The 15,308-nt window shown below is 37.1% G+C and overlaps 1 protein-coding gene across 10 annotated transcripts in view; it reads left to right on the top strand.

Annotated features, from left to right (window-relative positions):
• The window catches only part of TNFRSF19 (TNF receptor superfamily member 19), a 74,473-nt gene extending 62,411 nt beyond the window's left edge, over window positions 1–12,062 (top strand). For 7 of the 10 annotated variants that reach the window (XM_072993710.2, XM_072993709.2, XM_072993711.2 and 4 more), the window contains 5 exons: window positions 1,348–1,512; window positions 2,469–2,594; window positions 3,843–3,945; window positions 7,489–7,882; window positions 9,822–12,062. In XM_072993710.2, the coding sequence (XP_072849811.2) occupies window positions 1,348–1,512; window positions 2,469–2,594; window positions 3,843–3,945; window positions 7,489–7,876 (782 nt within the window). In that variant the 3' untranslated portion in view covers window positions 7,877–7,882; window positions 9,822–12,062. Of the gene's footprint in view, window positions 1–1,347; window positions 1,513–2,468; window positions 2,595–3,842; window positions 3,946–7,488; window positions 7,883–9,151; window positions 9,348–9,821 lie in introns of all 10 variants that reach the window. The other 3 variants (XR_013543368.1, XR_013543369.1, XR_013543370.1) reach the window with 1 other exon arrangement.
• The last annotated feature ends 3,246 nt before the right edge of the window (window positions 12,063–15,308 follow it).

Raw genomic sequence — 15,308 nt, 5'->3', positions numbered from 1 at the left:
AGTAGGCCCATTGAATCAGTGGTGATTTGGTGAGTCAATTCTATAAGTTCCATTGATTCACTGGACATATTCTAAATGTGGCTTACTACTCTAAGCAACAGGATTTCAGCTATTATGTTCTTAACACAACTAAATCACTGGCAGCAAAACTGTATACCCCATTAATAGTCCATGTACCTGCAGATTTTCACTGAACGATGGCAATCCGTTCCAATTGGAACGGATTAACCGGTTTTCAATGCATTCCTATGAGAAATGGTGTTTCACAGAACGATGTTTCACACAACGTTGATTTTTTTGGAACCAATTAACATCGTTGTGTGAGGCACCACTGTACTGGAAAGTTCATAATGACACAGGACAGGGTAGGAGATGCTGGATAAAATAAGCAAATTTTTACTTTTATTTTCTTCTAATGTAGGCTGAGTACACACTGTAAGTTTGCTGGAAGAATTAAGCTGTTCTGCACATTAGCAATTCTTTTTATGACAAAGTTGGGAATTATATGTTTAATATCAACCTCACTTTTCCTGCAAAAAGGGGGGGACATTATTTCCATGTATATAAAATTTGCATAACAGTTATTGGTTCAAAGGGGGGGGATTATTGAAGACAGCCCAAGGAATAGTTATCTAGTATAAAAATTATTTATTAAACAAAAATATGTATGTATTTTGTTTCTACAAAGACTGAAAGATTGAAAAGAGCAAATGAAATATTTTCCTATTAATATATATTTCAGCTTGCTATAATGACAATTACACCTTCTTTTTCTTTTGAAATGACAGTTTGAATGTTCAGAGATAATTCAATTATTACAATATTTTAACACCTTTTTCAGCATTCCACTGGCCATGTTTTAGCTAATTATTTAACTAAATCAAAAAGAGAAGCTTGAAAAAAATAGTTTCTCTGTGATTTTTATACAAACTGATATTTTATATGTTGTTGAATTATACCATCTTTTTTCATGGAATCAAATTCATGGACTCTTCCTAAAATTTGAATTTGAAGTTTCAAGAAATAGCCATGGATCACAGTAAAAAAAAAAAAAAGCATACATTTTTCCTAGCTGAATGTAAAACTGAAGGAGACTGTGTGGCTATCTAGTTGTCACTTTTTTTCTGAATATCTGAAAAAGTTATCCTTGTACAAAATATAAATGATAACACATTTCCACCTGGAATGCACTGAAGAATAAGTTAAATTAACATACTCATGTTACATTTCCTGCTTGAACAGTACTTTGTTATAGAAGCAGACATTTATGCAGTAACATCTTTTAATGATATTTCTCGATGCTGAGTGCACATTGCAAAAAAGAGGTTTGCATTTATCTTTCTTCAGGCACTGCCAAAGTGAATCTGATGAAAATTCCATCAACTGCCTCTAGCCCACGAGACACTGCTCTAGCTGCTGTGATATGCAGTGCATTGGCTACTGTACTTTTAGCTCTCCTCATTCTGTGTGTTATCTACTGCAAAAGACAATTCATGGAAAAGAAACCAAACTGTAAGTTTCCTACACTATACAGTATTTTGAATTAATATTGCTACCTATTTCATTAAAAAAAAATCATAGAATGTTCGTGTTGAGCCTCTTTTTCCACAAAGACAATAAGATGACATGAAAGGGGAGTTCAGAAAATCATTTTTGATTCATTAGCTATAATTTGGATCTAATCTGTAAAACATTTGTCTACTTTGAACAATTGCATCATAGAGGAAAATTGTGTCAGCCAGCTGTGTGGATGAGTTGACCATATGCCCAACCCCTGACAATGTATCTGATTTGTTAGTTTTGCCTGGCACATAGTAAACCCATAACAAGACTGTACAAATACTGCAAGATGAGTGCCCAAAAATGGTTTGTTGTATGAAAACAGTTTTATGAATCAGCACTGAGAGAAATAGAAGAAGGCCTAGGGTTTCTTGTTTCACAAACAATACTAAAATATGCATTTTTCCTTTAAAAAGAAAAACAATAAAGGAAACTTTTTCCATCAGTTATGGATTGTTTTCTGCTTGAAATGTGAATCAGAAGCCACTCTGGACTGGTGGCTTGAAATAAATTAAGTTTTCCTTATCTTGAAGTGGTGAACTCCAATTACTCATACATAGTAACAGTCAATAGTCTAGAGCACTGGTTCTTAACCTTGGGTTACTCAGGAGTTTTGGACTGCAACTCCCAGAAGCCTTCACCACCAACTGTGCTGGCTGGGGTTTCTGGGAGTTGCAGTTCAAAAACATCCGAGTAACAAAGGTTAAGAACCACTGGTCTAGAGCATGAAGATCTGAATGAAATTAAATTATTAATCTTATTTTTGAACTTCTGGAATCCTTGAATATATGTTCCAATTTACACTTTATATGTGAATGTGAAATTTTACTAGCTATGATTAGAGAATGCTTTAATACTATTAAAACAGTTTAATAATATCCAGTGTCAACGTCTTCTCTACTCTGAAGGGTTTGCAAGATCACAGGATGTTCACTATGAAGGCTCTGAACTTTCATGTTTTGACAGACCACAGCTTAATGTCTATGCACGTAGAACATGCTGCCAGTGTCAGCGGGACCCATCACAGATATGTGGTAAGTAGGGATCTGAAAAAATCTTGTTCGTTCTCTCATTATCATTGAAACAGATTACCTCTACAGGCCAAGACAATCTCCTGGGTATTCTGTAATCCCTAAGATATGTCTTGCCATCAGTGTGAGATAAGTACGGTTATTTTGTTGAGTGTTTTGCAGTCAGGGGTCATTTGCCCTTGTAAAGCTAACACAAGGACTTAAACACAGAAGTAGTGGTTGGTTGATCATACAGTTCTTTGAAAAGTCCATGTGAAGAGCAGCAGTCAGATATCACGGTTTTGTACAGTTGTGCAATTAATGCAAAAAGTTAGTCTCTCACATGTGGAAACAGTGATTGAGGTTAACAGAAAGACTTGTAGGTAAGGAGAAGTAAATGATATTTCTCTTGCTCAAACACAAGAATGGGATATGCAGGAATTTTCACCCCTAGTCGTAAGTGCAGTTCTCTCATGGGAATTCTTTGAAAGCAAGATTAATCCAAGCAACAGGCACAAAAGATGCAGAGATAACGAACACTGTAGCTAGTTACTAACTATATATAATACCCTCATCTGCAGTTTAATCAGTATAAAACACAGTTTTTCATGGTCTCTGTGATTCACACCAATTATTCCTTCTGTATCTGCGCAGGCATCGCCGGAATCTTCTACACCTTGTAAAAAGCCATTAGCCTCACCCTCTCACACAATGCATGCACCGCCACTCAAAAGTTTTAGTTCCTTTTTGACTCTTGCTGTGGGGAACAGAGTGCTTTAACACTATGAGATGGTATATAATGTGAAACAACAATACTGCTAGTAAGGTTTCAGTAGTTAAAGGCTTCCTCCAGTGTATATAAACTGGTATGTTCCTGATTCATATTAGATCTTTCCTATCACCACCTCCAAATTAAGTTGATCAGATGACTGATGCGTATGTATGCAAATACATTCAGTTCTCTTGCTCTGTGAACTATACACAGTTTGTTTCTTGTTACATATTAGGCATCAGTTTTAATCAAAAGAATTTATGTGAACCAGCACATAGTCGATTCTAAAGAAATCCTAAATAGTTCTAGAAAAAAGTGTTAATTTTGAACTTCTGAGAATAAATTAAGAATTAGGCTGCTAGTGGTAGCCAGTTATACTTGTACATATATCTAATTTTTAAGGTTGATCTATGATTTTTTTAGGCTTTGGACTAATGTGCAATATATCTAGATATGTACCATTTGTTAACTAAGTATTCAATGTGGTGTTTGTTTTTAAGGCCCAGTGCATTTGATTCCATCACTGTGCTGTGAGGAGACATGTAGCCTGGAACACAGCTGCCATAGCTGTCCTTTTCACTCTAGGACTACACTTCATGAAAGGTAATTTATCCTTCTCACTTACGTACATCTCTAATTATTCTCTCTGTTAATAATCTAATAGAGTATTAGATTTATTACAGGGTATACTTATTCCAGTGGGATGAATTTCTACCTGCTTCATGGAAAAGTTTATCATTATTTATCATGGTCTCTGTTGATTGTACATACTGGTTCTTTATTTGCATATAACACTGTTTCAAAAACTTGTCGAGTTTTTTGGGGGGGATCCCCTACTTTACTGCATAGACCCAACTTAGACTTACTGCAAGACAACCACTTAGTTCTACTTTAACTGCTACAGCAATAACCCATGTAACTTGAGTTTTGGGATAGTTTGAGGAGCTGTTGTCTTCTTTTAAATAGTCATGCTCTTATTTGCTGCTTCTATTTTGCCAGTTCTTTGTTTTTCCTTTTCCCAGGTGTGTGTGTGTATTTGTGTGTGTTTATTTGTTCTTAATCACAGTTCACTGTGTGATACTTCATTTAATTTTTCTAGCTTTTTACTGGGTTAATAGCAGACTGAGAGACTTAAGCCATATCTGCAGGAAAAAGTTATTTAGTTCATGAAAGATTCTCCTAAGATGTCTGCTATATGACTTTGTGAAATGTAGGTCCCCTTGCTGATTTTACTAGGTCACTGTGAAAACAAGTGTTGATCCCAGATGCTCTAGCCCTTGGGCTACTGTTTCTGGGATCAAAGCACTGGAGACAACAATAATTACAACATTGTAGCCTGTGGGAGAGGATGTTCACCACAGACAATACTGGGTAGATATATTGGATTATGGGAAGCATAAGGGAGAAAGAAAATGTAAATATCAAAAAGCTGTGTTGGCACTGCTGTTTATATTGGAGTCATGCACTCGTATTTAGAGATGATACAGTCCAATTCTCCTTTGAGAATGTTTCAGTTAGATTCTTCTTCACATCCTTTAATGTATGGCTATTTCCAAGGCTTGTGTGACTGCCTTGATACCTGAAAGAAAGATGACATGAAAGGGGAGTTCAGAAAATCATTTTTGATTCACTATGTTTGCACTCAAGTGAACTATAGATTGAGTTCCTTCAGTGATACCTTTCTACACTAATAGAACATAATCTTCTTTTAAGTCTGCCTTCCATTTCTGCTTCATGCAAACGTAGTGGCCAAGACTCATCTCAACAGGATGATTCACATTTTCATTATGGTTATATGCCTGACACAAAAAACCTGGTCTACTTTGTGTCTGTCAAATTTCACTGTGTGTGTGGGCGCGCAGTGTTTCCTTGTTAGCTGGTCACATTCTTCCAGGAAAAGGAGAGTATGTGCTATATCCAGACATTAAAGGTCTCAAGCTCATAGCCTCAGGATTTGGCCATGAGGAAGTTATCTGAGTCCTTTCAATTTTAGTGGTGTCTGTGAAGCCATCAGTTATACATTCTTACAAATAAGAAGAGCGTTGTGCATAAGCTGATTGACTAGGTTTGCAGCCACATTCTTATTCCAATTCTTGGAAGGTTTTTTTGTTCCATTTCTTTTTCCATTAGTTGATTCTCATTTAGCCTTCTCATCTATCAATGTTTATAAACTTCCTGCTTTCCTCTCTTCATGGTGTCAGATGTTAAGAAGCAGCTTTGTGGTGTTTATAGTCAGTACTCAGAGAGGTTGTCACCTTCAACATGAACTTACAGTGATATTAACCAACAACCAAAAGGGCCAGTGTATTGGATACCTTAGGGGTTGATGAATGTTTCCTGCTGTGGTTTGGGGATAAAATGATCATTAGAGCAGATGCATTCTTTCTGCTTAACTTGATTTCTGAATTACTGTATATCTTCATCAGCATTTTCCCCTACTCTATACTCAGAACTACCTCAGCAGTGAATTAGATTAACATGATACTCCAGGCTTTTAGGTTGACCACATTTCTTGCTTAGAAAGACCTATTTTCTTTACTTTTATTACTTGAAATCCATAGAGAGTGGAGTAACTTCTCAACATTTTGCAGAATATGTTATGAACCCAATTAGATTGAATTCCCAATTAGCTGAACTACTGTTACCTGAGCAACTTACTAACCTTTCTGCTAGATCTGTCTCCACTTTGTAGCATTTCTGAAGGCTGTGCTAGTGATTAATATTTGCAGAGCTGTTGCATGATTGCAGCCATCTACAGTGGTGCCTCGCATTGCGATCGCTCTGTTTAGCGATGAAATCGCTTTGCGACGCATTTTTTGCACTCGCAAAAGTGATCACTTTGCGATGTTCCCTATGGGGGAATTTCCCTTTGCAATGCTCGTTTCCCTGCTTTGGGAACTGAGCAACACAAAGCGACGATTTTAAAACAGCTGATCGGTTGTTTCAAAATGGCCACTGGGTAAACAAAATGGCCGCCCGCTGTGTTTAGGGACGGATTCCTCGCTTAAGAGGCAGCAAAAATGGCGGCGCTATGGAGGATCTTCGCTGAATGGTGAGTTTTAAGCCCATAGGAACGCATTGAAGGGGTTTCAATGTGTTTCTACGGGCTTTTTAATATCACATAGCGACGTTTTCGTACTGTAGCGATTTTTGCTGAACAAATTAACGTCGCAATGTGAGGCACCACTGTACATTGGTTCAACCCATCACCTTGATATCTAGGCACAAGCAGACAATGCTTTTGGCTGAGTGGTGCTTTCTTGTCTTCTGTATCTTCATCTCACCTTGCTGCTCAATGATATGTGTGATGCCTGAAAACAAGATAAGAACAAGTTGTTCACTTGTAACTATGATCCTTTGACTTGTCATATGTGCAACCACACAATACACTGTTCCTCATTTCTTTGTTGTTAGACATACTGTGGTGTTCTGACTAAAATCATCAGTAGCCTTTCCTTGGTGCTTGTGCTGTGAGGTGAAGCAGTGGAACTCCTGATGAAATTCTTAAACTCCAGAAGGTTCTGAAGCAGGGTTTTGTGCAAGTACAAAAGCTATAGGTTGACCACACAAAGAGCCACAGTTGCAAATAAACTGTCCATAGTTTTGTACCAAAAAAACTCTGAGAGTCAGTTCTTATGGTCTGAATTCTGACAAATTAAAAACATAGGAAATTATTTCTGGCTGGTTACCCACACAATTGTTTATCGTCTTTGAGAGAACTAGAAAACTGAGGCAGTTCCCTGGTGTTTGATGTGTACAGTGCTATATGTAATAGACTTGACAGGCAGTTTGCTTGAAACAGTGCTACTATCACTAGCAAAACATCTAAGAATATTTTCAGTAAATGTAGTGGAAGAGCAGATACTTAAGGTTGCATTTCCATTGAAGTGCTGTTTCAGTTTTGCAGGGCTAAAATGCCATTATTTTGTCACTTTGTAAACTTTTAATCTTGGCACCCAACATCCTCTTAGGTATTTCAGATGTGAATATGGTATGAAATATACTTACATGATACAGATACTATGTAGAATTTTCTGATATGCTAGGAGTGAAGGAAGGTCACTATATCTTAATATCAACTCTTGATTGTAATATTATTTTTGAAACTTGTTAAAATTAGTTCTCATTTGCCATCACTTTTTACAGGAATTCAAATTCTGTTGGCGAAATGATTCCTGCATTCCTTGGTTCTCTTTCACATTCTGCGTGTGGAGAAATTTCAGATGGTTGGCCCCTTATCCAAAATCCAACTTGTTGTGACAGCATCTCTTTCTGTGAATCATATCCTGAGCTAATAGGAGAAGATGAAAATTCTTTCAGCATAGAGACTGAAAAAGTAGCTGTTATGGATTCGGATAATGAACAGGATCTAAGTACATTAGCATCTTCTAAATCTCCTTTTGGAAGTTTGACAGAGTCAACTGAACTTCCAAATAAGACGTATTATATCAATGCTACTTTAAACCAGTTTGTAGTTGCTGAACCACTGTCAGTGACACAGCCTGACAGGATTGTTAGTGATTCCACAAACTGATGACAGGTAAGGATAAAGCTATTAATAGTTACATAGAAAATAGTTTGCTATGCAATATCACTGAAAAGGTTGCTATTATTGAGTAATGATATCCTTATCTAATTAAAATGAGTCCTCAACCACTAAGTCTTATTATTTCTATATAAACTTCATGTCTCAGAAAAAAGACCCAGAAGAATTACACAAATTGAGACAAGCTTCTAGTGCTGCTGTTTGTAAGCATGTGTCTCAGTATTTCTGTGTATAATTCAGAACACCAGCTTCTAATACTTTCAAAACAATCAGGAGATGTGCCATTGTGGGAGGAAGGAGGTGTTTTCAGTTCCCCCTTACATTTTCGTAAGAAAAAATGGGGATAATAGTCACAGGAGCAAATAAAATGCTTATATACCACCCCATAGCACTTAAGCACTCTCTGGGTGGTTTACAATTTAATTATGCAAGCTACACATTGTCCCCCCTGCCTTAGCAAGCTCAGTATCAATTTACCAGTCTTGGAAGGATGGAAGGCTGAGTGAACCTTGAGCTAACTACTGGGACTGAACCTGGGTTATGAGCAGAGTTTTAGCTGCAGTACTGCAGTTTAAAACCACTGCACCACAAGGCTCCTTCAGATGTGCTATGATATTTACGGATGGGGATGTGTAACACTTTTACCTCTGAAGATTGCCCACTCCTGCATTAAAGCCATTGTGGAAAGTCATGCAGATGCAATTCCATGCTTATATACCACCCCACAGCACTTAAAGCACTCTCTGAGCAGTTTATAAGTTAATTATGCAGGCTACACATTGCTCCCCTCCCCCAGCAAGCTGGGTACATTTTACCGACCTCAGAAGGATAGGGAGCTGAGTTAATCTTGAACCAGCTACCTGGGATTGAACCCCGGGTTGTGAGCACAGTTTTGGCTGTAGTACAGCAATTTAACCACTGTGTCATAATGGTGCAGGATCAGTTTACATTGCAGTGGGTTCACATCCTCTCTTGTCCATGAAAATTGACTGGGGGAGTGGAACTGGTAAAACCACTCCTTAAATATCTCACTTACCAGGAAAGCTTTATTGGAGTCGCTATAAGTCAGTTTTGACTTGATGACACAGAATACACAGTCAACTAAAAGAAGTATTGGCCCTCAGTGAGGACATGTCTGTATTAGTGCATCAAAATATTTATCTAGGTGGTCAGGATGAATGTTATTTCTGCATAATTTGCATACTAATCTCCTGTTGAACTGGATAATGTTGGATTTGTTTTATTTATTTACTCCATTCGTAGATTGCTTACCATATGTAAAAAATTGAAGCAATTTACAGTTCAACATCAAGTAAGCAAGACAAACCTCATGAAAATATATACACGTTCTCATCAATTAAAATATCTGAAACCAGAAAAAGTAAGACACAGCCATTTACAAAATGATTAGGAAAATGAGCTAAGGAAGGCACGAGTGAAGAAAGGAGCTTTTTAACAGGTATCTAAATCACGCCATAGCTGGTGCCACACATGTAAATACTGTCCCTGCTATTTTTCAGGTAATATTCTTTAGGATTATTGGGCATATATTTTTAGACTATGGTACTGTTTTTGAATAACATGCATATTGTGCATATTCACATCTCTATTTTATTCTATTTTTAAAAAATGTACCTTCCATGTATTTTGGAAAGAGATCCTTGTCCCACACCAGCCAACCTCAATTTGAGACATTTAACATTGTCCAATCAAATTAAGATGTTAGGTTAGTAGCTACAGATGGGCAGGCTCCATCCTTATGACTTTTCATTTTGGATACAAACCTTATGTTGCAAAACCATGTTTTAGTTAAAACTACAAAGTTAATGGAAGAAGTATCCTATTATAATAGTAACTGTGATTTAGAATATGGGAAGGTATAGTGCATGTGTTTAAACATTTGACTAACATCTGCCATCTTGTTTGCTTTTAGGAGTCTAAAGGACATTTCCTGGCGGTCTTTAAAATGGAGTGCTTCCCTCCATGCCTCTCTTCAAACACTTGTGAATGGAATGCAGCCTGGATATTGACATTACAAGGTTTCAGAAACAGCTGAAATAAATTGGCAGCATTTCAAAGCATTGGGGCAGTTGTATTTGAGACACAGCAGCTGTATGGGAAAACTTGAAGGAGAAACCTGGTAAAAGACCAAAGGCAGATCCATGCTGTTCTCTTTTTCTTTGAATGGGAAACTTCTGTGCCTCATGGACATACAATCAAAGCTTAGCAATCACAGCTAAGCAGATTATGTAAATATAAGGAGCAACAGATTTGTATGAGTATATGGCTACTAACAGTAGGTGTGCACATCAAGGGGTGTGTGTTGTCTTTTAGCTTTTAGCAAAAGGAAGCATTTTATAGGATTTCTAATATGTTGGGCCACTCTGATTCATTGCAGAATGTGCCATAAGTCCAGTATTGGAGAGCTGTTTTTTTAAAAAAAGAAAAGTAAATAAATTGAAATAAATAAAATACTTTGTTGTACAAACTGATTGTGAACTTGGAAACTACACTATGTGACTGTTACAATACTGTGTGCATTAATTATTTGTGAGGGAAAGACTTGCTACGAAACTTGCAAGTATACTAAAGTTTTTCTGGCAATGTTTTCAATGTAATCATATGTATATTTATTTAGAACTCTATTCTGTTGTTTTCAGTGATGTTAACTCTCAAGGAAATATCAGGACTGCAATCCTAATAGGGCAACAACTTTCTATTACAACTTCTCTTTGCTAAAATTATTTCAACTTCAAGTGAAACATTTCACCCATAATTTTGGGGGCATTTTTATCATGGCATACAAAATTGTTAGCATTATCTAGCAAAAAAAGACTCTTGTTTCATTTCTGTTGGAATGGTTGTTTTGTTGCACTAAAAGAGGATTTAGCCTAAAGATACATTTTACCTATAGGCTAAATGTAATTCTTTGTCCCAGCTAGTGTAGGCTCATTGAATCAATGGAATTTACATATAAATGTGTGCAGCAATGTTTGATGGGTCTGGTCTGATAACAATAACCACAACCTGTTGCATAACTTAGTAAACTGCACTAAAGTAGGCCCATTAAATCAATGGCAATTTTGTGAATCAATTTTTCTATAGGTTCCCCTGATTTATATGGGTCTGCTGTAACTGTAAGGTACTTTAGCACTCATTAAATCCCCATTGATTTAATAGTTTAATGTGATTTTACTGTGCTAAGCAACTGGATTTTTGTCAATAATTGATTTAATCCTATTTTTTTAAAGTTTTAACAAAGGAATAAAATTTAGTTATCATCTAACCACTTACCTATCAATAACTCCCACTGAATACAGCTGAACTTAGATATAGGATTGTACTGGAGTGACAAGTGTATCTGAAATATAAAAATAAAGCTGCAGTTCTGTGTACACATTAGAGGCAAGTCCTGTTGAATTCATTGGAACTTTGAAGTAAAGAGGCATAGTATCAGGCACTAGAGCAGGCTTGTCCAACCTTGGCCCTCCAGATGTTCTTGGACTTCAACTCCCAGAAATCCTGACCAGCAGAGGTTGTGCTGAAGGCTTCTGGGAGCTGTAGTATAAGAACATCTGGAGGGCCAACGTTGGACAAGCCTGCACTAGAGTGTCATAAAGCTGTTGCTATGAAATTCACACTAAGAAAAACTAGCAAACGTTCTGTATAATTTTTACATGAAGACATGTATTTGTGTAAATATTGTAAATAAAAGAATCCAACATGCATTTCAGTATTCTGCAAAACTGTTAATAGACTATACATAGAGACAACTGTTTACCTATTGTAACTGCTTTGAAAATGCCTCTTTGTTATTTTTGTTCATTAAGGCATAAGTTTGCCATTGGAATTTACACTTTGTATTATTTTTTACCAGTTTCTTTAAGATCAAATATTAACAATAAAGCAATAACAGGGCTTTAAAATGTATGTATTGTGTAAAAACAGTTTACAAAATGTTTGATTTAACCAGATTGGTCTTGATTTATGTTGCCTATGGTGAGCATGTATATGCCAATAGAAAACTCAGATATTTTTAGACTGCCTTCAAACAAGAAAGTGTTTCCAATATTATTTTATATGCAGGAATTTTTGAAAGTTGTAAATTGCAACCTCGTGTACATTTTTATATGCATATGTTTTTCTATTTGTTAATAAATAGCCATTGAAATAATCTCAATTTATATGTGTGTTTCAGAGTATAGACTTCCATATAAATAATATGGGATATCTTTGGCCAACTGTTGTAAAACAAACTCTTTTATTTAGACAATCCACTGGCCATTTCAGCCTCTTAATGTATTTATAATTCTGAGTTTATTTTAAGGTCATTTTATACTTCCTTTGTTGCTGATTGCAGGTCTGGTGTGAAGCAGGGATAGAAAAGGAGATTTTCTCTTCTGAGTCCAAATTGACAGACTTCTTTGAAAAAGGACACTAGGGTTAGTAATATGAAAGATGTGTACACACAGAGAGCACTTGGTGATTAATCATTACCATACAAATTAGAAGTATGTCATGGCAGTATTTTTATCAAAAAATTGAACATGGCTATTCTACTTAAACAGGACCAGTTTAAGGTTTGTACATCATGTGTAAGTTTCAAGTGGCAAGTTGACTATGAACAACCCACCAAGATGCAATGTGGTACATATTAGTATCCTATTAACATTTTACCTCAGAAACAATATTTTGCATTTTAAAATGTTCTCTTACTATATTTCTTGCCAGCAGAATAATCACCATGTGGTGTTACAAGGCACAGCTAGCTGTCAGTGAGACACTTTTTTGTCCAATATAAGTGCAGCATAGTTAAGATTTCTTTATTGTGGGCATTTGGAAGAACTTCAGTTATGTGTACCATAAAGTTCCCTCCAACATATCTCCCATGGAATGAATTGATGTTCTCCCCCTCCCTTCTGAGCCCTGTGACTGGGAGGTTATATTACTACCTGAAGTACATTCCAACTCAGTCACTTCTTTTTTTTTTTTCAAAAAGAAAGAAAAGGACAAAACAAAGACCCCTTATTGGAGCTAATGTGCGCTCTTTACAAGAAGAGATTGTGACTAGTATACTTGCATAACAAAGGAGCACAATGCACACTCTGTTTTAGCAGGGTGCAATTTAATCCATACTTGAATTAGGCAAGAGTGCTAGCAAGCTGTCCTTGGCCCGCACATTGCACAGAAGCTCTTTTGATTGTATACTGCAATGCAGACCCTTCTATACAGCAGAATAGCTGCAGGTGGATGTGCCAGCAAACCTGTTGTTTTTCACATCTGTAGTAAAGGATGGGATTAGCAAAAATATTCTGTTATATTGTACTGATGGGAGCTGTGTAGGGTGGCATGGCAGCAAATTGATTAGGCATCCTTCAGTCTCGAAAGACTATGGTATTGTGCTCTGTATGGAGGACTTGGAACAGCGTCTAGTGTGGCTGAGAAGTCTAATTCAAGAGTTACACTGGCTACCCGTTGTTGCCCTGGCCCAATTCGAAGTGCTTGTTTTGACCTATAAATCCCTAAACGGCTTGGGCCCTGGATACCTGAAGGACCGCCTCGTTCCATACAAACCTACCCAGCCACTGAGATCTAGCCAGAAGGCCCTCCTGAAAGAGCCGTCCCTCAGGGAGGTGAGAGAGATGGCCTGTAGGTGGAGGTCCTTTTTGGCAGCTTCCCCCGGTCTTTGGAATCTCCTTCCAAACGACATCCGATGGGCGCCAATGTTACTGACATTTAAAAGTTAAACCCTTCCTGTTCCGGATGTTTTTAATTGAAAGTTTTAATTTTAATAATAGAGTCATGGATCTAGACTGATTTTGTATATTGTTTTTGATTTTGATTTTGTAGAGTGGATGTGGCCGTATTGGTTTTTAGGGTCTGTTTTTAACTGAACTGTTTTAATTGATGTTGGAAGCCACCCAGAGACTCTTGCAGAGTGCGGGCGGCATACAAGTCAAATAAATAAGTAAGTAAGTAAGTAAGTAAGTAAGTAAGTAAGTAAGTAAGTAAGTAAGTAAGTAAGTAAGTAAGTAAGTAAGTAAGTAAGTAAGTAAGAAAGAAAGAAAGAAAGAAAGAAAGAAAGAAAGAAAGAAAGAAAGAAAGAAAGAAAGAAAGAAAGAAAGAAAGAAAGAAAGAAAGAAAGTATCTTCTATATGAAGGATGACATCCCTTCTATATAGAGTTCTCAGTCATCCTCATAGGGAATTTAATTCCTTTAATTTTTCACCAGGTCAGAAATGCCTATTAAACATTTGCAGAATTAGATTACTGCCCTTTTAAAAATTTCAATCATTCTTTTCTTCATTGCAGCTGTGCAGCACACAACCATGATTCACATTTCAAAGTGAGCAGTTTTCTTCCAACAAATGTTTGAACTCAATATGAAGGCTCAGGCAGAAATTCTCTCTGATTTCAAGTTAATTCAATAAAATCGTTCAGAATTCAAAGAGATGAGAACGGAGATGGCTTCAGATTTGACTGAGCTGATTAGTGCTGTGGCAGTAAAAAAAAAAGTTCAAAGGCATCATCGGTTAGAAGGGATGTTTTTAAAGCTGGGAAAAGAACTCTTTCAGCCTTCACAGGACAGATAATAAGAGGATTACAGACTGTTGCTGTCCTTTGAACCTTGAAAAAGTCCTGCTGGGAACCAGAATTGAGGCAGGATGCAAAAGGAACTCAAGCTAAAAGTTGTTACTACATCAATTATTTATATATGTGTGTGAGAGAGTGTGAATAAAAATTCCATCAGTGACATAATGGCTCCAGTCCCGACATATCTACCTACACACAGCAGCATGTTATGCCTGAATAAAATGGTGCAAAGGGAGATGATCCAGCAGGGCCAGAGATAATGTTGGTTGGCGTTTTCCAAGGGTCCCAAGACTCTTTTTGCCTTCCCCTGTACCTTGGAAAGCCTCTCACAGCTTCCAGCTCCACATACTCTGAAAAATCTTGGGGTTTTCCCAAACCAGAAATCCAGCCCATTACTTTCAGTTGCTACAAATGGGACTTGCAGTGTTTGAAACAGACATTGAGGTCCAGTTTATGTTTAACAGCAAATTACAAACACACACACCGTTAGCTTCTGTAGGAGTATCATTTGTGATCTTGAGGCAAACTGTGTGATGAGAGGTTTCAGAGGGTCTGTGAAGGCCCAGGGTCTGGACTGGCGGAGGGGAAGAGGACTAAGGACCACACATGCAACCCACTTTGCCTATTCCTGATGTAACAGGAAACTCTCACCAGCATCTAGGACAGAATTATAAAAGATAATATCTGTCTCTCTCTGTGTGTAACTCTGCTAAGCAGCGGGGTGCATAAACTGATTGCTCTTACCTGTATATCTTCTACTACTAGGGAAGAACAGCTACTAATCAAGTAAGACTGCAACAGTATGAACATTTTACACAGAAACATG

The sequence above is a fragment of the Pogona vitticeps genome, chromosome 3 (genome assembly GCF_051106095.1).
Source record: "Pogona vitticeps strain Pit_001003342236 chromosome 3, PviZW2.1, whole genome shotgun sequence".
Classification (NCBI taxonomy): Eukaryota; Metazoa; Chordata; class Lepidosauria; order Squamata; family Agamidae; genus Pogona; species Pogona vitticeps.
Note: the sequence above shows the minus strand (reverse complement) of the source record. Positions and strands in the feature narration are given on the sequence as shown.